Source organism: Zonotrichia albicollis, chromosome 1 (assembly GCF_047830755.1).
Source record: "Zonotrichia albicollis isolate bZonAlb1 chromosome 1, bZonAlb1.hap1, whole genome shotgun sequence".
Classification (NCBI taxonomy): domain Eukaryota; kingdom Metazoa; phylum Chordata; class Aves; order Passeriformes; family Passerellidae; genus Zonotrichia; species Zonotrichia albicollis.
In genome coordinates, this window is record NC_133819.1 from 7,453,665 (window position 1) to 7,481,122 (window position 27,458).

The 27,458-nt window shown below is 40.4% G+C and overlaps 1 protein-coding gene across 4 annotated transcripts in view; it reads left to right on the forward strand.

The window, feature by feature from the left end:
• DPP6 (dipeptidyl peptidase like 6) overlaps nucleotides 1-27,458 on the forward strand; it is a 572,065-nt gene that overhangs the window by 225,445 nt on the left and 319,162 nt on the right. Inside the window, exon 1 of one of the 4 annotated variants that reach the window (XM_026796548.2) lies at nucleotides 16,441-16,482. The exons of the other annotated variants lie outside the window; for them this stretch is intronic. Within the exon in view, the coding sequence (XP_026652349.2) occupies nucleotides 16,456-16,482 (27 nt within the window). The 5' untranslated portion in view covers nucleotides 16,441-16,455. Of the gene's footprint in view, nucleotides 1-16,440; nucleotides 16,483-27,458 lie in introns of those variants that run through there. 4 annotated transcript variants of the gene reach the window in all.

The following is a 27,458-nucleotide window of genomic DNA, read 5'->3' on the forward strand; positions in this document are numbered from 1 at the left end:
TTAATAGAAAATGAGGCACTGGCAATAAAATAAATAATGCTGTTTAATTATAGTCATGACCTTTAGTAATTGCTGCTTTATTGCTTGATATTGTAAGAGATTTATTGTATTTGCTGTAACAATTGGGTTTTTTTCTTTTCCAAAACCATCAAGCATTGGAATTGGAAAATAGCTATTAGATTATCCAGTTTGTGTATCCCCTACTGTGCAATGTCTTGTCCAGTTCTGTTGCAAATATCTTGAAATGTTGTTTTGTGTGAAATGCACTGGAAGCTTATTTTACAGACTGAAATACAGATTATTCTTACCATGAAAATATTTTTCCCTCTGGTGGGTTGAGGTCCAGGGTTACTTCCATCCCTTTTCTGCTGGTTGCTCCTTTTTTTGTGCTTCTCTTCATTTAAAATGGTTTTATTAACCTGTTCTTCCTCAATTCACTCTTTTCCAAGACTGAAACAAATATTGAGGGATTAGTTTTTAACAATTCACGTGATTGCTTCTCTAAAATTAATAAAAATAGGAGAATTTGCATTTTCTCATTGAATCTGGAGAACTCTTGTGCACATATTGGTGAAAAAGGCAAAAAATAAGCATAGTAGAGCCTTTGAAAATTCAAACTCAAAGAGATTTCCTAGTGCCCTTAATTTAATAGCATCCTGATGACAATGGAATTCCTAGGGCAAAATGTAGTAAAAGTTTAAAAGCAAAAAATCAAATGAAAAAACAGAGTCCCCCTAGCCTCTTTTGTTTGTCCAGGCCTAGTGAATAATATTGGAAAGAGTGTTGAAAAACTTCTCTGCGAGAGATAATAATTATCACAAGGAACTTTAGCTACTATGAAAGAAGGGTAAGCAACAGATTATTGCCTGGTACGTGTAATGAGCTCTCACATTCTTCCCTCACATGAAACTTGAAAGAATCTTTCAAAATCTGCAATGACCTTCATTGTGCCAATCAATTTATAGCATTTGGCTTTTGGATGGCCAGGTGGACCATGGCAAAAAGGAACTTCTGGGCATATGCATAAATTAAAGGTTGACATGTGTGTATGCACCTCCAAAAGTAAATGAAAAAAAAAATGCTTGCTAAATGTATTTAACTCATACATCAAGCATACACAGGAAATTAGTACCTGGACATCAGGGGAAAAAAAAGAAAATGTAAATCAAGAATTTGCAAATAAACCCCCATCCTATTTTGAGAATAAATAAGAGTTCCTTAAGAGTCAGTGTTGAAAGTACATCCAATGGTTACTCTGCACTCTTTGGTGTCACCCTGTCTGCAGTCCCCTCTGCCTCAGTTTCCCTTCAGAGCTGCTTCTCACTGGTTTCTTCCTGAGGTTCACGTGCCTGAGTGAAGACAAGGGTCATCTGTATGGCAGAAAGCCAATCCCAGCCTTGCTGGGAGCTAAACAGCATGAAGGGACCTGAAATTAAGTAATTTACACCCATGAATAAAACACTGAGCACTATTTTTAGAAGCTTGACTGAGTTCTGACAGACTCAGTGCTTTATTTCAGCTCATCTCACCACTCCTGAGCCCAGGGGTATCCTCTGCACTCCAGGATTCAGAAAGTAATATCATTAATGATTTTGATGGAATTTGCCACCTTTTAGCCAAGCACATTCCACTGGGGCCTGCAGGCTCATTTCAGAGGCAGTCTCCCATAGATAAGCTGCCTTGGCCAAACCTCCAAAAACTCAGATTATTTAATTGAACCTCTCACTCTCAAAAGGAGGCATTGCTTATTCTCAAAGACTTAATAGGTCTCCAGGTCTAGACAGTTCCCTCTGATCATTACAAGAGGTAGAGTCATTAATATTAGCTCTTCAAGTTTTGCTGCTCTGTCATATTTCCCCTTCTTTTAATTTTACTGGAAGTGCTGCATTAACAGAGTTCTTCTGAAGAAGCATGAATATTTTTGGTCTGATTTTCCTCTTGACTGACCATATTTACAAAATAGGTAATTTTCTTCATCAGCCTTTTTTAGTTTTAAAAATTTTAATTTCCTTCTCAAAGGATGGGAAAAACACTTCAGATCTGATGGCTGTTACACGATCCAAATTAGGGTCTAATGGATGCAGACAGACTGAGAAAGCACATATTTGCCAATAGTTTGCACATATTATAAATTAGGAGCTTAAACACAGCACAGGAATCCCACTTTTTTTTTTAGCCATTCCAAAATTTAACACTTGTGGAGAAAGAGTTTCCAGTGACAAAACTGATCTCTCTTGGGATCTTTTTTTCACTGGATTGGTGAGACCACTTCAATGTTCTCTATGATAGACACACAAGAGACTCCCAAAATCTTGTAACAGTTCACCTAATTCCAGTAGTAACAAAAGAGAGACATCAAAGAAACAAACAGTCTGGGAAATCCAACAGAGAACCTCTTTTTAATTATCCTACTTATTTATTGAATAGATTGCAAATTTTGACAAAATCAATAGAATGGGTAAAAATTGCCCAGCAATGCTTCTGATAGTAATTTTAAAGAAAAATGAAATGTATATCTTCTCAGAGAACTCAGCAGGATGCTGCCATTTCTTTCTTCCTCTTATTGTTTATTGTATGTAGGATGGAATGAATGATTTTCTCAAAGGCTTATTCCTTTCAGAAATCAGTTCAGAAAAATCATCTGTCTTGACAAAAGAGCCAGAACTCTTCCAAAGCAGGCCTTACTAACTAATATATTGCTCCTTGAACTCTGATGACCCTCACAAGCACTTCAGCTCAGAGGATAAATCTCATCTCACACCAGCCTCTCACAGCATTGTGCAGGTGAAGGGAATGTCACAAATGTGCTTTACTCCCCACACAAATCATGAATCCTCCATGTGAACATTAAAACTTGCTTAATGTGACTTCAGACAGTTGAAGGTTTTGATGGAGGCAACAGGGGGAAATAAAGGAAAAAAATGTGGAAGTTGTTCAAACATGTCTATAGATAGGAATTGTCATTTCCTACTCCAAAGAAGGGAGAAGATCGTATTCTATTCTGGGAGCTGCTCTGCCCCAGATAACATTTCTTCTGTCTGTTCCCACTTTGTCAGGACCAGGTATCTTTCCTCTTGGCATCTTCCTTTGCCTTTCAGCAACCTCCTGCTCCGGTAACCTTCTCTTATTCACATCCTTCTCACCAGGCTGCTTTATCACTGTTTCCTTGAGATTCTCTGTTTCTTTCTTGCCTGGCCTTCAATCTTTTCAGGTGTGCTTTAAGAGGATCTTTCTTATCCCATATCTCTTAGCTCCAGGCTTGCCTTCCTACCCCTACTTATAAATTCTTTCTGTCCTGGTTCCATTCCCCTGTGCTACACTGGCAGTGTTGGTGCTGCTACACTGGCAGTGTTGGTGCTGTAGGGGTGGTTTTGGGGAGATACAGGGTAATATGATGGGGCAACAGGCAAATTTGGGCCATATTTTAAAGAAGTCCTTTTGTATTTGCAGTGCCCAGTGGCAGGAAGGAATGATGAACTGACTCCATGTTTTCAGAAGGCTAATTTATTATTTTATGATACTATATTTTATGTAAAAATACTATACTAAACTATACAAAAGAATTACAAAAGGATACTAACAGAAGGCTAAAAAGATAATCATGAAAACTTGTGACTCTTTCCAGAGTCCCCACACAGCTTGGTACTAACTGGTCATTAAGTCAAAACAATTCACATGAAACCAATCAATCACCAGTGGGTAAACAATCTCCAAACACATTCCAAAGCAGCAAAACACAGGAGTAGCAAATCAGACAATTATTGTTTTCCTTTTTCTCTGAGGCTTCTCAGCTTCTCAGGAGAAGAATCCTGGGCAAGGGGATTTTTACAGAAAATACGATGGTGGCAAATTCCTAGAACTGCATTTTCCATGCCCCCTGATATGGGAAGAGCCCATTGGGACAGGCTCCCCAAGGAAGTGGTGGACTCACCATTCCTGGAAGTGCTCAGAACACAAAAGGATGTGGCACTTTGGCTGTAGTTTAGTGGTCTTGGTGGTATTTGGTCAAAGGTGGGACTTGATGATACTGCAGATTTTTTTCCAACCTTAATGATTCTATTATCCTGTGATTGCATGAAATACAAGCTCTGAGTGCCTTTACATCCTCTAAGAAGTTGCCCTTCTGCATCCCCAGGTGCTTCCACTGCTGATGTGGGTGCTTGCTGTGGACTCTGTGAATTCACTCTATGAGACTGCATTCATTCATTCATGTATTCACCTCTTTATCTCAAGCTGTTTCAATTTTTTGTGTGAAAAAATGCAGTCAAATTATTCCATTCAGTGTAAATCAGACACTTGGCTACTCAGGTAGCAGGAAAAATTCTCCCAGTGACATTTTTGAGATTCACAGTCTCTCCCAGGGCATTCCCCCTCTCAAGGCTGCCTGTGCAGATGCACTCTCACGGGACTGGGTTTAGCCCAACTGGTTTCTATTGTGAAACAGAAAAACAATTCTGCCAAAGGCTTGTTATGGGAAGGAGGTCACACAGCTGTAAAGGGGTGAGCTGAAAAAGGGGCATTTCAGCAGGAAATTTTGTTCTGTCTCAGCTCTCTGAGCTACAAGTCCCTCTTTCATAGGGTGACAGGAAATGGCAGGACCCTCTTGTCCCTAAATCTTGGTTTTCTGGGCTCTAGTGTTATGAACAAGGGAAGCATTTGCCTCAGTATTGGTTTCTCTGGGTCTGAAGGCACTTGAGATGGTACTTTCATGTTCAGACTCAAGTGTTTATTATTTCTTATCAGTAAAACAGTCTCACAACCATGAGTTGGGCAGCTCTTCATTAGAAAGCACAAAATGGCCAACAATCTCTTGTTACAAGGCCTTTTAAGACTAAACTATCCAATTAAGAACTGTCACCTGGATTATTTTCCCTTTTAACCCAATAACTGATCCCACAGAGCTGCAAAGGGGACTCTTCTGCCCAATTACAAAATGCCACCCAAACCCATGGAGAAGAAGGAAGAAGAAATCCAGGACAACACTCTGTGCCCTCCATCTTTCTTCCATCCGCAACATACTATAAATCCCAAAACCCCAATTTCTCACCAAGTGAGACACCTACAATACTCTTTATAATCTATTTCACACTTTTGAGGATTCCAGTCTATCTTGAAGTCTGGGAAACTTTCTTCATGAATGAGGGTCAAATTAGTGCTGCCTTGGGGGTGAAAGCACCCCAGAGCAGACAGAGAAATATTCCCAGTGCCCTGGGTTTCCACACCTTAGGGTGCTCTGATGTACCTCAGGCTGATGGCACCAGTGATGGTACAGCTTAGTGTCCTCTCTACTCCATGGAATGTCTTACTGGTACAAACCCACACCAGAATGTTTATCCAGAAATCTCTGTTTAAGCAATGATGGGTGTGGGATTGCTGGTGCAGCTCTGAGAAATTCGTTGGATAAGTCACCACTTTGCCATTTTATCACTGTAACTTAAGGGAACAAAACCCTGACAAAAACAACATGAAAATCCTCATTAACTTTTAAGTGCTATCACAGTGCATATTTTAAATGGCCATACAGAGACAAGGAATCCTTCATGAACACAGCTGCAAAACAACAGATCTATTTTTTCTGAATGTTTTCAGGCCTTATTCAGTAGATGAAAATTAATGGGCAAAATTTTTCTGCATTCCTGTGCTATTAAAAAAGAAAAAATATCCAAACCACCTCATTCAATTTCTCATCTTGTACCAGCCTGTTCTAACAGGAACTGAGGCAGTTTGCCAAAGGCTAATGATTCCATTTTATATGATTAGTTTCTTTAGCCAGAACCAGATATTTAGAGGAACTAATAATTTGTTGCACTGCTAATCTCTTAAAATGCCTGCAAGGACTCCCATCTACCCACACTGAAGTGTAGTCATGAATCTTTTTGTTAATATTTTTGCTCTATGTTTTTGGAATTAATACATTAATGTAAGAAAAGAACAGTGAAAAGATTATATGACCCATATAATTTTTCACAGCTTGGCATCACAAGGATGTATAAGCACAAACAACATAAGGGAAAAGTATCTAGATAGGAGCTGGAGGTTTAATTTAAGAAAATTATGTGGCTATAAAATTGTCAGTATTATTCATAGCTGACATTGATCAATCAAACTGTCTTCAAGTGGAGGCACAGCATAACCTGACTGTGTTTGTGCAGTTGAGGACAGATTTCTGTATCTCAGAGTGGCATTTTGATGGTGCCTGATAGCTTGGGAGGCCTATATTCTTGAGTGTGGCATGGAAAGAACTCTGATATTCAGAAATGTGATGAAAATCACTTCCCTTTATGATCACTTGTGCTGGGTCTTTTGGACTGTGATATGCTCAGGATTATTGATCATTTCTGCAAATGTAGCATGTTGTAATCACAGCCTTTTTTCTGTATCCTTCTGAGCCAACACAACTGGGGTTCATAAGGGAACCTTCAGGCCTCTTTATGATGCTGACTGTAATACCACTAAATACTGCATTTACTGGTGCATATCTCACAGTACTTAAGCTCCTAAATAGTTGAAAAGACATCTGCCAAATCTGCAGATAACAACGGTAAAAAATGTTCCCCTTTTCATTCTGCATCTGAGGCAGCAGTGGGAGCTCACCTCTTAACTCCCGAAATCTGCAATGCCTCTTTTTTTCTCCACAGGTGCTGCCCTGTGAAAATCAACATTAAATAAAAAAAATAAGTGCTTCTCAATAGAAAAGGAAAAGGGGAAAAAAAGAATTTTCCTATAATAAATTGACTCTGATTGGGCCCTGTGGCCAATGCCCATCAAAATTGTCATAAAAATTAACATAGGAATTACCAGATCAGAATGTCACAGACTAATGCTCCATCTGGTCCAATGTTCTGTTTCCAGAAGTGACTTACACCAGATGCTTCAAGGGAGGAATAAAATATGAAACATTTAGAGAATGCTATAAGTGCCCTAACCAGCCACTAACGTGGTCATTGGGCAGCTGCTTGCAAATCCAGTGGCAGAAGGAGCCTGCCAGCATTTCTGCTTTCCCAGTAAATAGAGCAAAGAAATGCATTTCCCTGTGGGACTCTGGTATCTGATGGTACCCAGCCCTGGGCACATTTATCATCCCTCCTGTCCTGGTGTGCTCACCTGCATCCAGATGCACACACCAATCCTGTTTGTTTAAGTGCAAAAAATGGGCAAGGGTTGCAATGTGAAGGATTTTATCAGAGGTGGGTAAATGTTGCTAAGGAGGCTTACAGGGCAGGATTTGTTTTAATGAAGCAAAGTCATTTCCATCTGATGCAGTCACCTTAAAATCCCTTTATAATCCAAAGAGCAATAATGGCACTTCCAGGTGCTGCCTCTTTCTGGGTTTTTAGGTGCCTCCTTCAGGAGCCCCTGACTCCACAGACCTGAGCTCCATTGACTTCCAAAGGTGTCCAGGATGGCTTTGCTCAGACCTCACATCTGTGTTTCACCAAATGAGTCCCACCTTTGGAGGAGCTAATATTTTTAGAATGATAAGGGGCTTTAAGGAATTAAGATCCAAAGCATTTAAGGCTCTTGAGGACATATTTCACTCTGTCCCTTTCCTTAGCCTCCCTTATTGCCCATCAGTAATTACATCTAACAGAGTCTGAATTATTATGGGAGTGGGATAAGAAGCTTTTTCCCTCTAACTAGCAGCTCAAAATGATCCATCTTCATAATGAGCCAAATGTGTTGGCAGTAGATGGCCGTGAATGGGTTGATTGCATCGCTAATGGTTGATCACACAAAATGTCCTCTGGATTAACATTAATTGGTCACCTTGATGGAGACCTCAGATGAAAAATCTGTCTGAACAGGGGCAGTGATTGGGTTTTACTTCCTCCCTGTAGAATTTGTCCTTTAAAGGAGGAAAAACCCTGAGGGAATGGTGGCACAATCACTGCATGTAGAGAGTGACTTGTCCTCCCCATGCCTGGCACCTTCGAAAGTCACTGCATCTGTGTCCTAATTGTTCTGTATTTCATGTTGTTTATAATCTAATTTTTGTTTATCTAAAATACAGGTTATGTTCTTAGGGGTAGAAAATTGCTTTCTGTATTTTCTTTAAGTCTAATTTGTTCACCTTTCATGTAATGGTCTTTTTGCCTGCAGTGACTGACGACAAGCTGACTTTAGGTGGCTGAGTAACTCCAGTAAAAATAATACCAGGGCTGGTGAACCATTACTATTCCTAACAAGCCAAGGATACACAGGATAGATAAACAAAAGCAGAAATCTTCAAGGCACAGTGTTGTATCACCAATCAGTGTCAGAGAGCAGCACAATTTAGAAAGACAAAACACAGAGTGCAATGCACCATTAAATACAATGCAGACAATTTTATCTGTACCTAATAAGGGAGAGAAATAGAAACTGTCTCTATAAAATAGCATCTCTAAAGTCTGGGAATGAATCTATACCATATATGGAAAACTAATTTTTAAAGCATAAACCCAGGTACTGTTTAATGCCTGATGTCACAGGAACACACAGTGACATTTTTTATTTCTCTCTAGAGTAATGACAAAGAGGAAAACTATCCTTAGGTCTTGATGTAGACATGGCATAGAATAATGAGCTTGGAAATACAACTTTCCAGCTCTAGCTGCTGGGCTAGATTGCCTACAAAGGTTGTCACATCTCCATCAGTGGAAGTTTCTAAACTAGGGATGGAAAAATATCTGACAGGAACTGCTTAGCTCTTTACTCCTACTTTGTAAATTGGTTTGTTTTAATTTAATTCCAGAGAATTGGGACTTTCTTACAACAAGGTGTAATATAATTTTCTGTAATTTGTTGTACATAGAAGAGGTTTACAGTGAGCTGTCAAACTCCCAAAACTCAGTGGAGGATGGCCCTGGAGCTGCTTTCCCTGAAAGTTTCTGCTTGGCTGTGCTGCCCCAGCTGCAGAGTGCCTGGAAAGAGGAGATGATCAAAGAGATCTGGTAACTCTGACCAGTGCATCTTCCCATAGATCCCACATCTCTTGTCCATTCATATTCGACAATTTTAGCATATTTGGCCTTTCAGGAGGGTTGATTTGACTGGTTTTTGTGTTTCTATCTGTCCACTTCTCTCTCCTGCTCCTTTTCTTAGCCCTCTTTCTCCCAAGCAAGAAGAAGGGTTTGTCCAAATGTCGCTTAAAGAGGAAAGAGACCCCAAAGTCCTGAGTCTTTTTTGCTGCAGACCAAGATTTTGAGCTCCTGAATGCACAGCATGTCGCAGATCATCAGTGCTGGTCCAGGAATCAGGACTTCACAGCCAGCCCAGTGGTGCAAATCAGGAGTGGGTGCTGCTGTGAATCTGCCATGTAGGTGAGAATGGAAATTTTCAGGGAGCTGATTTAGAAATCACAATTAAAAAAAAAAAAAAACAAACCTCTTTAATCTCTGTCTGGTTTTACCTTTAATAAGACTTAGAAGATTTTGACATTTGGCAGTGAATTTCCATGAAGATGTTTGATATCTTGTATGCTGTGGTCTGAACAGGCTGGCAAAAATTGGACAATGTTGCTTTTTTTCTTCTGTGCAGCTTTTATACAACTGAGACAGAACACATGCAGTGGAGGGAAGGAGAAGCTGTTAAACACCTCATACTGGGATCCTAAAATCTGTGTAGCTGAGTTTGATGAAGACACTGCTTGCTAAAAGTATAAAATCTATAACAAATGGGGCCTTTTAGTGACAGCCAGTGGAGATGGCAGGTTGTCTCAGATTATCTTGTTCCACCAGGAGCCCACGCTGCTTTCAAGCCTTCTCTCTTCCATCTCCTGCAGGCTGGAAATCAGCCACTGAGTGTGACTTGGAATAACTAAGCAGAAATAGGTGCTGCATTTTGCAAAGGCTCCATGCCTGCCAATGTGCACTTACTTATATGAGAAAAGACATTTTTTTCCCCTTCATATTTCTCTAGCACAGCACATGGATGTAGCTGAAGTATTCCAGTTAATATATATGCAAATAGTAGAGACCATTAAATAGACATTATTTCCTGCTGCTAATGATGTTCTGTACTCTCACTCTGCTGCACTGTGGCTTCTTCCCAGTGCTTTTTGCTTGCAAACGGCTGACTCCTTGCCGTGAGAGGGCTGGTATTTCCATGAAGCACTGGGCAGGCTCAGGAGTTCAGTGAAATCCCAGCATGAGGGGCTGGAAGGCAGAGCCAGAGAAGGGACCTGCTTGTCCCCAGCCTGCCAGCACAATGGTTTGTACACAATGGCCTGCTGTGAGCCAGATCAGTGTGGGATAGGTGAACTGACCTGACCTGAAGATAACCTGGTAAAAAATGAATTTTCTGAGCCACCTAACAATGTTTTATTGCCATAACCATGGTGGCTGCACACTGCAGTGTGCTACACACTCAAGGGAGGAACTTCATTAAAAGTGTCTCCTGGGTTGGTTATTGCAATAAAGTGAACAGGAGTTTGTGTTCAGACATCTGTGTGGCTCCCATGGGCAGTGTGTGATAGCAATGGGCATGTTGTCCTTAGTCTCCTAATAGTGGCAGGAGGAGCAGGAAAATATTGTTTGGGGGTGACTTATCTGCCTGCTGAGAACAGGCAAAGATTGGCATCCACCTCCCTGCTCCTGAGCATGCAGCAGGATCAGAGCAGGCTTATGAGTACAACCAGTCCTGGAGGCAAGGGAAGGACAGAACACATCAGTTTTCTGTATTTTGCCCAAAAGCTGCCATCATCTTCAGAGGCTACAGTGGGCAGCTCAGGCTGGAGAGACAGGGGAAAGCTGGAAGTGTGAAAATTCTTCTCTCCAGGCTTCCATCCATGAGTCACAGCCATCTGTGGGCAGAGCTGGGCACAGCATCTTCCTCTCACTGTGGCCTCGTGTGTTTGCACCTGTTTTCATCACAGCTCAGCTGTACTGACACATGTCCAAGCCATTATAAAATCTTCATGAGATGAGATGGAGAGCTGGGTGTTCCAATTCTGCTCCTTTTACTTCCAGCAGTTACTTCTGCTATAATACAGGGAGTCTTTTTGCTCTGTTTTTTTCCCCATGAGTTTGGAATCTCACATTCCCTGTTCATTGTTTTGGCCTGTGGCTCTGGGGTACCGTATCCATTTCCAGAGTCAGTAAATGAGCTGTGATGGCAATCAGAGTGTGATTCTGCTTCTTTCACTTCTAAGGACATCATCAGCAAACAGGACTGCAGATTGACATATTTTTCCTCTTTTGTAGATTTTGTTTGCTAGCTTTTTGTTAGTTTTTGGTTGTTTGTTTGTTTGGATTTTTGTATTTTCTGTACTTGTCAGAACATTCTGCATTTGGCTGTTGCCAAAATACAGGGGTGTGATCAGCTCATGTCCTGGTGAGCAGGTGCCAAATGGACCCAGGGACTTGCACAGGTAAATGGAGAAAGTTAGAGCAGTCCTAATATCACTTTGTGGGGCAGTGTGTTCTCACTGGGAGCAGAAAATGGTCACAGCTGGTGCTCACAGTGCAGCTGAGCATCAGGTCCGATTTGCAAAGATGTTTGCCTAATTCTGTCAGGAAAGCACTGTGAGGAGCAGGAAATTGGTAGCAGCTTTTGAGGATGTCATAATGCAGGCACCCTGTCATCCTGTCCCCCTCATAAATCACTCAACAATGATATTAGATTTGTGTAACATTTATTCCTTTATGCTTGTATTAGGAAGATACCGCAGATTTGAATGGTCACAAATAATGTTTTGATTTTTAGCTTGCATTTGTTCTTTCTGGTTAATACATATCTGCCCTGTGTCAGTGTTAAAATTGGGGTTAAAGAGCTTTTCCTTACTTTTGCTTCCTTTCCCAGTATATTAATAGATGGCAGCCTTATTTTTAATTAGGCTCCAGTAGTTTCTGTCATGAGACAGTTTCTCCACTGCCCCAATAATTTACCAGCCATTATTTGCATCTATTCTGGTTTTATTTTCATTTCTTATAAATATGAGTGACCAAAATTGTATCCACTATCCAAATGAGGTTTCAGCAGTGCTCTGTGATTTCCTACTAATATTTCTCAGCCTTTACTGGAAAGCAAAGACTTTCCCAGTATCTCCTTGCAGTGCAGATTTTGTTTTCCCTGCCTTCCACACTGGTGGTTTGTAATCCTGTGATCGATTACTGCAATCAAATCTTCCTCTTCTGTTAATTTGAGAGCTGCTATAGGAACCAAATTATACTTACAGGAACACACACAGTGTTATTGCACTCAGTAAATGCAGCTGAGGTGGGATTTTGAGCTTGCAGTAAATATTCTGGGATGATTTCACTCCATTATGTTTAACTAAATTACTGGGTAAAAGCTAAGCACCTCACCTTCCTGGAAGCAGAGCAGCAAAACCCACAGCAGCAGCAGCCACTGCTCAATGGCACAAATGTGGAACCCACCAAGCAGCTAAATGGAGAAAGTTAATACTGAAGTGTCATCTGTAAGAACTTGTGGGAAATTTGACAGTTGCTGCTGCTTTTTTTTTTTTAAACATCAATATGACTCTTTTTATACTTGTGTTTGTCTCCATTTCTTCACCTGTTTCTCCTAAAGTGCAGGTCATGCAGGAGAAGTTTTATGGTTCAGTGAAGAGAGAACAGGAATTACACTTACATCTTATATTTGCTGTAAGGAGTTTTATTTAGAGGTCAGAGTTTATGGAAAGGAGTTGAAGGACATGAGAGTGATTTAGTCATTAATAGCTGGGCTCTACTCCAACCTCCTCAGACCCCCTCACCTTGTCAGCAAGACCTGGGAAATTCCGGTGCTTTGACATTTGTGGGCTCCAGACTTCCTGAGTCCAGAGAGAAGCTGCTCTCCTAAAGTGTTTCTGCCAGAGTAATGAGTATAGTGAATGAACCACAGCAGTTTATTTCTGAATGAGGATTTTATCATGAAACAATGTTAAAAATGTGCTGAAAGCCACTTTTCAGCACATTAGAATGTCAAAAGCCCTTAACTTGGTGAAAGCATTTTGAATGATTCTGCAGTGGCTTTAATTCAGAAGAAATGTTTTCCCTCTCTCCTGACCATAACATTCAAATGACAAAGGAAAAATCCACAAGCTAGAGTCACATTTGGCCTGACCTTGGCCTGGATGTGCTGTGTTGTTTATCAGCCCTGGTCACAGAAAACAAAAGGATTCTCCTGGACAATTTTGCTTCTTACAGCATGGAAAGCCAGAAGTCCATCCCCATCTTTTGAGGACAAAGGAATACGAAGCACATTCTTCCACTGGTTAGAGGAACCATTTCAGGGAGAGATTCCATTCCATTTTGGGTATCACTGGAGTCCAGGAAAGTGCACTTTTAGCTGTGGGTGTCTAGTGGTGCATAAACAAAGACAGCAAAGAGTAGAATAGCTCCCAGAGAGTGACCCAGCTTAGTGGGCAGGCCCATATCTGCATAAATCTGTCACTCTGGGTTTGCTCCATGCAGAAGTCACACAGCTGTGCCTGCAGGCAGAGCACGTGCTCCCAGAACAGCACTTGTCTGCACTGAGCTTGACTGAAGTGCTTGGGGCCTCAATACTAATTGCATCACGTCAAGAAGGGTTTCTACACATTCTCTTACATCTAACTAATCATTAACTAATCTGACTAACAATAAATGCAGAGAAAATTGAAATATTATTACCCATCCCATCAATGGCAGTCAGATTAAGGGTGTGTTTCCAGAATGACAGAAAATTAGGTCTGAAAAAGTTTGTAATACTGTTAGGTAATCGAGAGGCTGATTACTAAGGGGATATGAAGAAATTTGATGAGGTATAGCTAGTCCTTTCAGATAACCATGAGATGAGTCACATTTATTCTTTATTGAACAGAGGTCAGATTTCACTGCCATTAAAATAAATGGGAATGCTCCTCATGGAACAACATTAGGACTCCAATACTAAATGTGAGACTAAAATAATCAATTAGATGCACAGGACCAGTCTGTCATTTCCACTATTAGCACATAACAGGTCTTGATGTAAATTAAATTTGGTATCCACATTTGAAATGGATCCTTACATTTAGTGAAACATCTCACAGCCATTAGGAAGTGTGGGTCAGGTCCCAAACTCCAGGTCAATGCACATCCCCATGTGGGTTTGCTTGGCACCTTGCACAATTAGAACATCACAGGTTCAGACCCACAAGTCTTCTGCCTTTCCTTGAAAAGGAGAGAAAAGGTTTCATAAGGGCTGTGTGACTATTGACCATAATATCAAATGTGGTCTTGTAGGGGAATAGAATGTAGGTAAATAAAGGTAGTATAGAAAGTAATCTTACCCCCTAAAGAGTTGCAGCTGGGTTAATTATTAAAGATTAGGAGCAGGCCTGATTTTAACAGGCCACAGCTGCAGCCAACAAGAAGAGTGTTATAAAAGAGTGGATTGGTTGGTTGAGGGAACTGGAGTTAGTTGGCTGCTGTGAGGACAAGGAAGAGTCAGTGCCTGGAGGAGCTGCCTACAAGAAACATCAAGGAGGTATGAAACTCTAGCAATATGGAACACTTACAATGTAATGACAATAGAACTCTTGCAATATAATGACAATGTGGTCTTACATTCAGTGTAATCTGATCAAGTACAGTTATACTGTGTTGTAAGAAGTGAAGAGGAGTTGTGATGCTTCTTTTGTGCTGCTGTAGCACAAAGATGAAGATGTATGGTATGGAGACCCATGTTGGGTGCCAAATAGAAAGGTGGGTGCTGCTGCCCAATTCTTGTCCCCAGCAAACCTCTCCTGTAGAAATGCAAGATGAGTTGATGTTCAGGCAACATGGTCAAACCTCCACTCAACACTCACCGTGACTGGCTCAGTGATACAGGTAAGAATGGCTCTTTTGCAAGGTTTTATTCCAGCAGAGTAACACAGTTCCTGAAAGGAAACCCAGCTAGAAAGAGGGTGAACCACTTGGAGCAGGCAGCTTGTAAAGGGGAAGGGGTGGGAGGCAGCGCTAAGGGCTGGGCAAGGGGCCTGGCCTCCAGGGGTATGGGGGTGGCCACCAGTGATGCCAAGCCAGTGAGAGGGGAAGGAGAAACCAGAGGAAGCTGGGACACAAAAGTCCATGAGGGAGTCTATTTTTCCCTTTGGGAGGGCTAACTCTATGGTGAGTAGTTCCGGGGCTGGGGACTTGGGGATTGACCAAGGGGGGAGAGTTCATGGGGTGCTCCAGTATGATAGCAAAATGTGACAAAAAAGTAGTATCATTCACATAAGAATATGGTGGATGCCCCTTTTCATTTTGAGAGAGCCTGTCACAACACCAGATATTCAAAGCAAATCTCTTTTATAACTCTGCTGGAGCAGTTCCTTCCAGCACCTGCGTTATACCCCCAGGATTTCAATCAGAGCTGACACTTCAAAAGGCTATTGTCTGTGTAGAGGTGGCCAGTTATGCTCTCCCACACTGCAGAAGATCAGCTTTAGAGTTGTAACTGTCAATGCTTGTCAAACAAACTTATTTTCTCATTCCAGAAATGGATTCGTGATATGTTAGGGGGTTTTATGTTTTACCAGAGAGGGATATTTCACACGCTTTCTGCTTTCTTTTCCATTTCCTAAAGTTATAAAAGGAAACATAAGAAGCCCAGATGTATGAACAATAAAACCAAATGGTCCTTCTCTCATACAGTGTCCTATGAGCTGGGTAGCACGAACTGTGATCAAAATTTTTATGGTTACGACTTTCTATGGGATCTCCCTCCTGGATTCTCTCACTGATGTCTTTCCTTCCTAAAAGAATTGGTACAATTTAATGAGTAACTGATTGATTTTCAGGGGACATAAAACGTAACATCTCTGTGTTTTCTGTTTTATATGATATTTTATTTTTATTTAAAGAGAAGCAAAGAGTTAAAAATAATTTAGGAAAAATGACAGGTCTGTAGATGGCTACCATAATACAGATCTCTCACCTTAAAAAACCAAGAAATAAAGTAGAAAGCACTGCATAAGGTATTTCTCAGTTTTCTTCCCTTCCAGCACATTTAAGACATTTTTGTAACATCATGTGATTTCCATACTGCTTAAGTAGCTTGGGGTTTTTTTCTTTTTCATTTTTTAATATTTTTTTCCCATAGGATTAAAACAATCCCTTTGTAAAGAATCATCATGACGGTGCTTTAAAGTGCCATGACTGTCAGCTCACAAGTCATCTTAAAGTTGGATGGCTGACATAATAGCATCTTTTTTTTTTTTTTTCACTGACCTAAATCAAGCATTGGATAGCTCAAGACTTCTTCCTATATCATCTCAAAGAAGGGATTTTGGCTTTCCTTTCTTTTTTTTTATGCTTATGTTCAGCTATTGGTTACTTTATGCTGAGCTGGGAACTGTGTGGTTGTTGGAAGCAGCATTAAAAGCCAGGGAGTGCCTCTGTTTTCAAGAATATCTATCACTCTGCTGTTTTAGGCTCCTGCCTGGTTGTAAAATATGTTTACAGCCACATAGGATATGTGTTTGATCTGCAGACCTCAGAGATGAACAAAAGCAATTTGTCCAGAATGAAGAGATTTAAAAAAATATGGAGGGTGAGTGAAAAATATGCATCAGTCTATTAGAAATATTGCAATGGTAGCAAATAAATTGCAAGCAGATGATTCTGGTTTTGTGGACAAGTTGTCTGGCTGCATGCACATTGCTTGATCAGACTTTTATTGCAGGGTTTGATTGTATGCTTTTTCTTTTGTTCTTTTTGCATATTAGCTGCATCATCGCAAATTTCTCAAGACATTAAGCACTCAAGTTTATTTGACTTTTGAGAAAAGTTTCCGAGAATTTGCAACAACAACATTTATACAGTAAGAGCTGTTGAGGAAGCTAAGCTAAACTGATTTCCTTTGTGGCCTTTAAAAATGCCATTTAAGGTTGGATGAATATAAAAAAGGCATTACAAAAAAAAAAACCCCAAACAAGCCTCTTTTCCCCTCAGGCTGTATTTTAGAGCTGGTATATGCTGTAGGGCTGAACTAAGTGGGATATGGTTAAAGCCCTTGCAGCATTGGAAGCTAGCATGGTGGTCAGATTAAATAATAATAGATTGTCATATTTACTTCACAACAATTGAATGTCTCATAGGTTGGAAATAAGAGAAATTAAACAGAGGATTTTTTAAAAAATGTGAAGTTAATGTGGTGCAACAAGTGGAATTGGCATCTCTGTTGTCTCCTGAACTGGGTTTCCTTGAAAAGTTTGGGGTTGGTTTTTCTCATTGTAAAATTTGCTGCAAACAGTAGTTATTTCAAAAGGAATTTTAAAGTCTTTTAATACAATTGTTTGTGTGCTTTCAGCTGATGGGGCTCTGATATCAGTTACTTATGTAAATTAGGTTGCATTGTTAGTTAAATAATGTGTATTTTCCCTCATCTGAAGCTCAGTTGACTTGCTTAGTGATAACATTGATTTGATCACTTTAACTTAGCTTTGGTTTTATATTCATTCATTTTGTTTGATATTCAATGATGAGAAATGGTTAATTTCCATAATATACAGCAATTTATAGTCAGGGCATTGAGTACTAGAGGGCATTCACATTTATAAGTCTGTCTTCAAATAGATGTAACATCTCTATTTATGGTTTTGTTTGTTGAAAAGTGTTATTGCCTGAGTGAAAATTATATTTTAATCATCATACAAGTTTCATTTGTGCAAACAGGCAGTTTCCTTAGAAATTAAAACAGATCCATTAAGCATAAGTAGATATTATATCATATTAAGTGACATGAGATAATTACTGTAGTCAAAGCATGGAGCTTAAATGGGCTCTGGGAGTGGTTTAGTTGTAAGAGACAAAATGTCCTTCTTGGATAGAAGTATTTTACTTGCATATAGCTGTGTCTGCTGTAGTGCAGCTGAACAATTTGTCCTTTACCTCCTATTTGTGAAAGCTGTTTAACTGCAGGCTATTAGGCATCCTTTAATTGATGCATTTTCTGCTCTTCTCCCTGAAGCATTTGTCCCTGTTCCATCATTGTGGTACCTGGCATTTCAGGGTAATATAGCTCAAAATTAAATTTCTGCAGAATCAGATGTCAGTTTTAAATATTACTGTTTTCTTTTTTCCCATTCCAAACTATTCTGGCTAGAAGTACATCAAAATCTCCAAGAGGGCTTTTATGGTTGGGATGGAACCAAAAGGTTTAGTCCTTATATTGTGCAGTGTGTGCTTTTATAATAAGCCATAATATATTTATGCAGGAGATTATATGTCTATGATATGGCACACAGTCCCTTCTTCCACTTATCTCCCACCATTAACTTGCTCAGTATTTATGGATATATCAAAATTATGATTTACACTGTACTTATCGTTAACATCCCTTGCAAAAGCTCTCTGCAGTTCTTGCCATCCTTCAGAAGCCAGTCATAAAATGAAGAGATTAACAGATAATTAAATTAAATCCTTAATTATTTGGGGATGATGAATTCACTCTGTGATTCCAGAAAGGTATAGAGAGTCTTTTTCAGAAGCAGTATAAATTGAAACCAGTGGAGCTGTGATGATTTATGCCTTCTTGATGATCTGACTCACACTGTTAATTCTCTACTCCTCTTTTAAAAACATATTAATAAAAAATGGATGTAGGAACTGTTTATTAAAATATGAAGCTTTCAAGATATTTTTGAAGTATTATATACACTCCAAGATAGCACTGCTTGAAAAGTATCTGTCATTTTTCAGACCAAATAGAATGTCCTTCAGAAAAAGGCAAGGAAACTTCACTTTTTTTTTTTTTTTTTTTTCCTCCAGAGGTTTCTGCCATCCATGGGAAGCCTCTCATTGTTTTCAACTAATTCTTGATCTGGCCTGTGTTTCATGCTGATCTCCAAAGGGTTGAAATATGTCATTGACAGTTAAATCTTCCAAAGTGTTCAGCAGGTACCCACTCCTGCTGGAGTAGTGGCTGGTTAATAAACACCCCTGAAGATACAACCAGCTCAGCCCAATAAGGACATAAAGCCAATTTCACCAGAAAAACAACCCCAGGGAAATGAATTATAGGGTCAAAAAGAGCAGAAACAATAAGCAATCAATCTTTCTGTACTCAATTCTGAGTACATTTGCTCAAAAAATCTGCCTACAGTCATTATAAAGCAAATTACAGATTGTGGTATTTGATGGGACTGCTGGGCTATGGTGAGGACTGAGGGTTGTAATATTTATCTCAGGTACTGGGCTGTTTTGAGACCTTGTTAATAATGGTTCTTCCTGATGCAGAGATATCTGGTTAACACTTGCTCCAAGCTCAGAAAAAAACACTGTGCTGAGTTTGCTTAGCAATAAAAAAGTAAAGCAATTGTCATGGAAACATGGAAATTGTTATGAAAGTATATAATGGCTACTTGAAAGCCACTGATTCTCTTGTGTAAGCCTTTATTTAGAAAAGAGTTTAGAGCAGACATTATTTACTCAATAGGACACTCCATTGTGATCCATCATACCTGTTAAGTGTTTAAGCTCTGGGTTTTTTTAAATATGTTTTTGACCCAATAGACTATGACAGCTATAAAACCTTATTATGGCCTTTCATGCTAAGTGTTTGAAGGGGTGTTTGGAGCAAATATGCCTTTTTGAAAAATCCCTATAATTTGTTCTGGGAAATGCTTAGTGTAGTGGGCTGGAGCAATTTGTTCTCTTCAGGAAGAGCTCCTGGAACTGTCACTGATTCCATCAGGCAGCTGTGCTTTCCTACTTCATAATTTTTGTATTTTAGTCTGTAAATTGGTATAAAAACATTGCTTCTGGAGCAGTTTTTATGTCCCTCTGATTCTTAAATACGAATCTTAGTAAAGATTATGTTAAGTAGCTTGTGTTAGCATGTATAGGGACTGAGATGCAAAAAGAATGCCTTATTTAAATGCTGTTAAAATAAATTATATTTTTAAAGAATTGTAGCCTGAACCCCAGCCTTAAAGGCAACAAGCCTGAAGGATTTTAACCTGTTGACAGAATGTGTATCCAGGCTTTTAGGGCTTTCCTTCTCCCAGGAGTGGCAGTGATCTGCTCTGTCATTGCTGAGCACAGGGTATGAGTGCAAATTCTAGACTGTCCTTCAGTATGGTGCAGCTTTAAATCTGGAAAATTCCATTTCCTCCTTGCAGTGTGCAGGACAGCTGCTCCTGGGCTATGCTGTGTCAGAGCATCTCTGCCCAAGCCAGACCTGATGTAAGAGTTGATGGCCCCAGGTTTGAATGAACAAAGATGGATTTAGGAAGGGAACACAATCTCCGGAAACTTCTTGATGGTTTTCTCTTTTCCCCTCTCCCTCCAGTAGCTTTTGACAGGAGCCTAATGGTTGCAGCAGCCCATCAATTAGCATTCTCCCCACTTTCCATTTTCAAGCATGCTGCTCCCATATTCTGCAGCAGGCACTAATGGGAGAAGGATGGCTGGGAGACGAGAGAGGGAGGAGGCACCTGAAAGTCTGGGAACAGCCCTCAGCACAGGCAGGTGGGGAAAGGCTTGGGCTGAGCACATCCTGGAGGAAAGGTCCTGCAGCAGAGGATGAGCCTGCAGCACCCATGGGTGCAAGCCCAGGACGGGGAGCAACCCTCTGGCAACTTGAGCAGCGGGGACCTGCCCGAGGATGATCTGGTTAGTGCTGGCAGGTAGGAATGGGGTCTGAGATGTGACAGAGACCCCCCCAAATCTGAGTTAAAGATGTGGGAGATATCATGGGGGAGCTGCTTATTGTGTTAGCAGAAGGCAATGGAGGGGTCAGGATTTCTGCTTTTGTGGTTCTCCCTTTGCTTTCTTCTCTCCTCCCTTTTCTGGCTTTGTGATCAGGGGAAAGGAGAAGGAAAGAGGGATTTGTGTGGAACAGCTCATACCACCACTGCTTCTGCTGGGATCAACCCCAGTCCCTCAGCCTCCTTTGTCCCCAGGTAAGGAGCAACACAAAGAAGGTTGACCAGTGTGGGTCAGCTCTTTTCTCACAGGTAATGAGCAATAGGATAAGAGAGAATGGGATAAAGTTATGCTAGGAGAGGATAAGATTAGATATTAGGAAAAAGTTCTCCACCAAAAGAGCTTTCAGACTGCTCAAGGAAAAGGTGAAGTCACCATCCTTGAAAATGTTCCAAAAATATCTAGATATGGTATTTAGATACACAGGTTAGTCGTGGACTTGGCAGTGTCAGGTTAATGGTTGGACTCAATGATCTTTTCCAGTCCAAAGAGGACTTTTCTGGGCTTAAACATTCAATGATTCTGTGTGGGTTTTAGTTCCTGTGACTGTGGAAAGGTTTAGCTGTGTCCACTTCAAGTCCTCTGCTTTTGAGGACTTCTCATGGCTGAATCAGGATTCTCCACCATTCTCCCCTCTGGAGATTCCTGTCCTGGCCCAGGACTCAGCCATGGATTCACATGGAAAATGCTCAGACAAGTGAACCAAGAAAACTGTTCAAAACCAACCATTTCCACTTATATGTGAATCAATCACTTGTAATCTTCTATTTATGAAAATGAAAAGGTCTAATGTCCACCTTTGAGGAGGTATTTGGCCATTTGTTGCTCTCTATGAGATGCATTTTGTTAGTGAGGGTTGCAGAAAACAAACTGCTTTGATTTTAAATAGTAAGGAAAAACATTTTTATATATTCTTGAACATAACATTTTAATGTGTTCTTGGGCATAATAATTGGTGCTATGGGGGCCTTCCTTGCAATGATGGGTTTGCACCAACTGGTCTTAGTTATTCAGGGCCTGTCCTTTGTGTTATGAAATCAGTGAGAAAAACCTTATGAATCTATAGAAATGTACATGACAGATTTTTCTGTGTGTTGCTCCTTTTATAACTCTTATAAATTTTCTAATTGTACTTAAATATTTGTATTTGGTGTATTGGTCCAAAAAGAAGAATGTAATCCACTTGATGTTTAAGGGGTAGATCTTTTACTGCTCAGTCCCTTAGGTCAGTAGGGGACTCTCAACTGTGCTAAAGCTGTTAAGTCAAACTGGATTAGAGAATAATTTACTCATGCTTTCAAATTGCAGTGAGCAGGCTTTAAATGTCTTGATTTAAGGTTTTAAGTGGACTTGGTAAAGCAACCTGCAAATACATCCCACTGCAGCATTAGATACAAATGTAGCACAAGCTATTTTAAAAAGCTGTTTTCTGCTCCCCATTTGAATTTTGCAAACTCATATGAATAAAAAATAATATTTAAACTTAACAGACTGATCCTGCAAACCCTTATTTTGATGAGTGATTCCATTAGTGACAACAGCTTTTTTGGTTTCTGTGGGAACTGCCTATAAAATTCAACATATCTATAAATGTTTACTGCCCTGTCAGAAAAAAAAAATAGTGAATTGTTGAAAAATGAATGGCATTAGATGTTCACTGTCCTGGCAGTGCTGTGAGATTTTTGGATAGAGCTGATTGAGATATAGCTGAGCCATAACTACACAGACCAGGGACTTAGGGGTGGTCCTCTGATGGACTTAGATTCACCTCCGTCTCCTGTGGGATGTAAAACCCTGGCAATAAACTGCAAGGAGACCCTCCCAGGGTGAAAAACCCTTTGCCCCCAACATTTTGGCTGCCTTAGCAAGTTCCTTTCCAGTCATTTCATCTGAAGATATCAGAGAGGCTGTTTGTTTAACATCAGGGAGGACATCAGGGTGTCTGTAGCACAGGGCAGCATTTCTACAATAGAAACTACACTCTCAGAATATCTCACTATTGTATTTGCTGGGTCCCCCATGGCGAAGGAAGGAAAGATGAATCTGACTCCATATTCTCAGAAAGCTAATTTATTATTTTGTGATACTATATTGTATTAAACAATGCTATACTAAACTGTACTAAAAAATATAGAAAGGATACTTATAGAAGGCTAAAAAGATAATAATGAGAACTTGTGGCTCTTTCCAGAGTCCTGACACAGCTTGGCACTGATTGGCCAAAGAGCGAAAACTACTCGCACCAGAATCCAATGAAAAAATCACTTGTGGGTAAACAATCTCCAAACACATTCCACATGAGCAAAACACTCAAGGGCAAGCAAATGAGATAAGAATTGTTTTCATTTTTCTGAGTCTTCTCAGATTCCCAGGAGAAAAATCCTAGGCAAAGGGATTTTTTCAGAAAATGTGAATGTGACACCACTGCAGTTCAAACACTTCAGCAACATATATCTAAAATGGAAAACTGAGTCAGCAAATGAAAATTAGTATTTCCAGCTTAATTCTTTTTTTTTCTAAATCACTTTTCACCTGATCCACCTTTCACAACAGACCATGCTAAGAAGCTGACTGCACATCTGTTTGTGAGACACTGATGCTATGCTGATGGCTGTCTGTAATCATTGCTAGCAGTGACAGCAGGCTGTAAAAAACTTCAGCATTTCTAGCCAGCATTTTCACTGTGAATGATGGGATCTGAGGTTTCTGGAGTAAAATCCTTGTAGTCATGAGCAGACCTCCAAAAGTAGCTCAAGTGATTGGTGCTGAGGATCTTCTGGATGAATGCATCTGATTTAACAAGCCATGTGGCATGGGGGCTTAGCTGCATTGCTTGCACAGAGAGGCAGGTTCAAATTTTCTGTTCTTATTGAAATGAGATGCAAAGTATTCATAATTGCTTTAATTTAATTTTAAATTATGAAGGGAGGGGAAAGGAGGAGGACAGCACAAGAATTCAGCCTTCCTGTTCAGGGATGACACAAGCAGCTTCTATGATTTTGTGTTCATAGAAAGACGAAATGATTTGGGTTGGAAGGGACCTTAAAGCTCATCATTATTTACCTCCAGGGTGGAAGGGTCTCTTCCCACTACAGCTGAGGCTCATATTGCTCTCTTCTCTACATCAGCACATCCTAAAAGCAAGGATAAGGAGATGGGACTTGGCCTTTGATTCATTTTCTATAGCCACAGTTGTGTTCTTGGTAGAGTTTTGGAAATGAAGGGTCTGTGTGTCACGATTGGATATAGGAGTTTTACTCTAGTCTTGCTAATTAAGCTCCTAAATAGGACCTAGCCTCTTCCAAGTGGAGAAAAAAAAAAAACAAACACAAAAAAACACCCCAAAAAAACCAAAAAAACCCTCAAAAAAACTCTACAAAAAAAACACCAGCCCCCCCCCCCCAAAAAAAAAACCAAAAAAAAACCAAAAAAAGAAAAACACCCTAACCCTAAACAAACTGGTGAAGAGGTTTGCCTTCCAAAAAGTTAGGGTTAAGTTCAATGGGGCAGAAGCTGAATGTAATGTATTTACATTTACTAAAAAGATCTATTTATGCAACAAATATGAGGTTTTTACTGCCTGTATTTAAAGGACTCATGAAAATACTGATGTTAAAAGAAGTTCCCACCTCACACATTTTTAATACAACCAATGGATCCTTGCTAGAGGACTGAGGGGATGTCTCTGTGTGAGAACAGGGTGATTCTTGATGTGCAATTTCTGATCTCCTGAGGGCCTGTTGGAGAGATGGGTTGTGCTGCTCTTCCCTGGACCATGGCCCTAGCACAAGGCAGGTCTTCCTTGGGGACACCTGCTGCCACCCCATCCCTCAGAGAGTGAGGGCTCCCTGTGCTCTGTGGGATCTGGGCTTGTTGTGACAGAGCTCATGGGCACAGCTGGACCCTCTCCAACACAAATCTGAGCAGGGAGCAGCCCTGCCCCTTTTCCTGACATCTCCATTGAGAAAGGCTTTTTCTACAGAGGCTTTCTTACCCATCTCAGTTTGAGTTTTCCTCTTCTGAGTGGAGGGCAAGTGTTTATTACCCAAGCTCTTGCATCTTTGATCTCAGAAACAGTTTACATGAGAAAGAAAACTGGTGAGCCTGGTCTAGGCTGGCACCTGAGGAACCTTGCTGCTGGCTAGTTTGCATGTGCCCTGCTAAATTGAATATTTAATCTTAAATTTTTTTAGGTTATACTCATGGGAACTAATGTGCAGAATTTAATGGCAAATAACAGAGTCAGTAAAGGTCTGCCTACAGTAATTTATTATAGGGTTCTCTGTGTGTTGTTTTTTTCTGTTTTAAAGAAAGTTGAAATTGTCCTGGGGCTCCTCTTGACCCTCTCTCCCTGGAGGGTAATTGTGACTTCTCCTCCTTTGCCCAGCAACAGCACTGGAGGGTGGGAAGGTGAAAGTACCCTTGAAGCATGGCACAGAATAACTGTTTGGTAGATAATTGCTGCATTTAGAGAGGGTACAGAATTAATGGTATGGTGCCTTTCTGGCAAAAAAATTGCATGTGTTAGAGAAGCAATGCTAATAATTCAGAATGCCTCTGGAAATGGCAAATGCAGAAATCCTCATAATTGCACCAATTTGGTAACTGTAAAAGCCATGTAAAAGTAATGATTTCTGATGGCAATAAATAAAATGACATATCTTTCAGTTCATAAAGATTTTGTTTATGCAGACTCTGGAGTCTACCAAAATCTAAGGGCTTACTCCCTTTGCCTTTTACTGGGTGCTCTGTGGCAAGGTGTTGCCAGCTCCTGTCTTCAGGGAGGGTCACTGGCTGCTGCCCACACCTCATATCATGTGGTGAAAGTCCATAATCCTCCTTAATCTGGAGGACTGGTCAGGAAGGTTATTTCCTTCCCCTCCAGTGATTTTTGGACAGTTTTTCCACAAGTTAATAACCAGAAAATTTTTCCTTTGCATTTCACTACCAGATCACTCTTGTCCTCACTTCAGACATACCACTGTTGAATTTCTGGCCGTTTTTCTCCAGTGATGATTTCCCTTTGTTACTAGTGGCTTCCAAACAGCTCACATGTGAGGCAAACAGGACAAATATTTCTGTGTGTTGACTCTCTTCTCCTGTCATACCTACAAGAGGGAAGAAGGGAGGTTTCTTGCATCCTTATGAGGTCAGTCTTAATCTCGTCATTCTTGCTCATTGACAAAAAGGAAATGCTCTTTCCTTTTTCTGCACGAAGAAAAGTACAACATCTGGAGCTGAATGGTGCCAGCAGAAACCCTCCTGCTGGCAAAAAGACCGAGAGGGCACAGATATTTAACCATGAATTTGGATGGAGACCTTATAGGGTACATTTGAGAGCTTAGTTTTTTTAGCCTCAGATATTGAGGAGGTCTATTTTAATATGTTATCTTAGTCCCCACCAATCTAGGAAAGCCATTTTTGTTGTGGAAATCTCTCTATAATTAAAATTCCCCTTTGTTTTGAACATGTCTGCTGTGTTGGTGCATCCCACAGATGTTCTTAGGGGGTAAAATGTGCAGTGACAAAGAGAGGGCTATTCTGGTGCACTCCCCAATCTATTCCCATCTGGATTTTGGACTTCTGCAGAGCTGAATCCTTGGAAGGATGGACTTTGGTGTTGCCTTGGGAATATGGCCAGACCCAAGCTGAAGAGCCAGTATTATGATAGCATTTAGGATCATTTATTTTGAAACAAGGATCTGACCTGTGCAGGGTTTGAAAGGGTTTAGTGAGCATTTCTTGACATTCCCTCTCTTGTCCTGTTGCTGGTCCCCATAAAGCTTGGAGCAAGCAGTTGCTGGACCACATGAAACAAACATTTCACTGCTTTCTGAATTTCACTGATTTTTTTTTTGCTTTTGTTGGGCTGTTCCTGAGAACCAACCATATCTCTATAACTTGATTGACAGTAAGGAGATGAGATATTGCTCTCCACAACATCTGATACAGTTTCAGCAACTGTAGAGCAAAAAGTCCTCCTGCAGAAGGAGAAATCGCTGCATTGTCTTTCTTTTGGTGAAGAGCAATCCCTTCTGGAGCACATGAACACTGATAGATGGCTGACACTAAAAGACACAGTGGGGTGGACTGAATTTTTTTGACATCAGTTCTTCACACAGGTGCTTTAAATAGATGTTACACACAGATTTCCAGCTCTCAGATGTAGTGGTACTCCCTGTCAAAACTGCCAGAATCATTTGTTTGCTCAGAAAATGAAGCAGTAAGGGCATATATTACTTAGAAAAAATTCAGCTTATTTTAAAAGCAATAAAATAATAAAATAAAGCTGAGTTTTTATTTTTTAAAGCACACATGGATATTTTCCCACAGATTATAGGGTTTGTAGTGACATGCAAATTCTCTATGGATTCTTCTTCAATAAATGTTTGAATGTGTTTGAACTGCATTTTTGTGTTTTTTTCCTTGGTTCAGGCCAGCTATTTTTTTCTATGGAAAGTCCTCCTCCTGTTTTATATCCCCCTGCTACTTTTAATGTTACAATCAGAGAAAATTTTCCATATTTCTGCTCCTAAGCACTCTAAAGCCACTGGGATGCTCCAAGGCCCATGTCTGAGCAGCCAGACACACCTCATGAAGGTTTTGCAGAGAGAGTGAAATTCATTATTAAAAGCTCTCAGGCTCTTTCTTTGGCCTCTGGGAGTGCCCTGACTGTGAATCTGCTCCTGCTTCCCTCTCACTGAGGTCTCAGGGGCCCATGGGATCCCCACCAGGAATTTTCGAGGTCTGGGCTCAGCCTGGTGCCCAGGATTTCTGCTTTGCAGGGGATGTTGGGTGGGTGTGTTGCTGCTGGTGCCC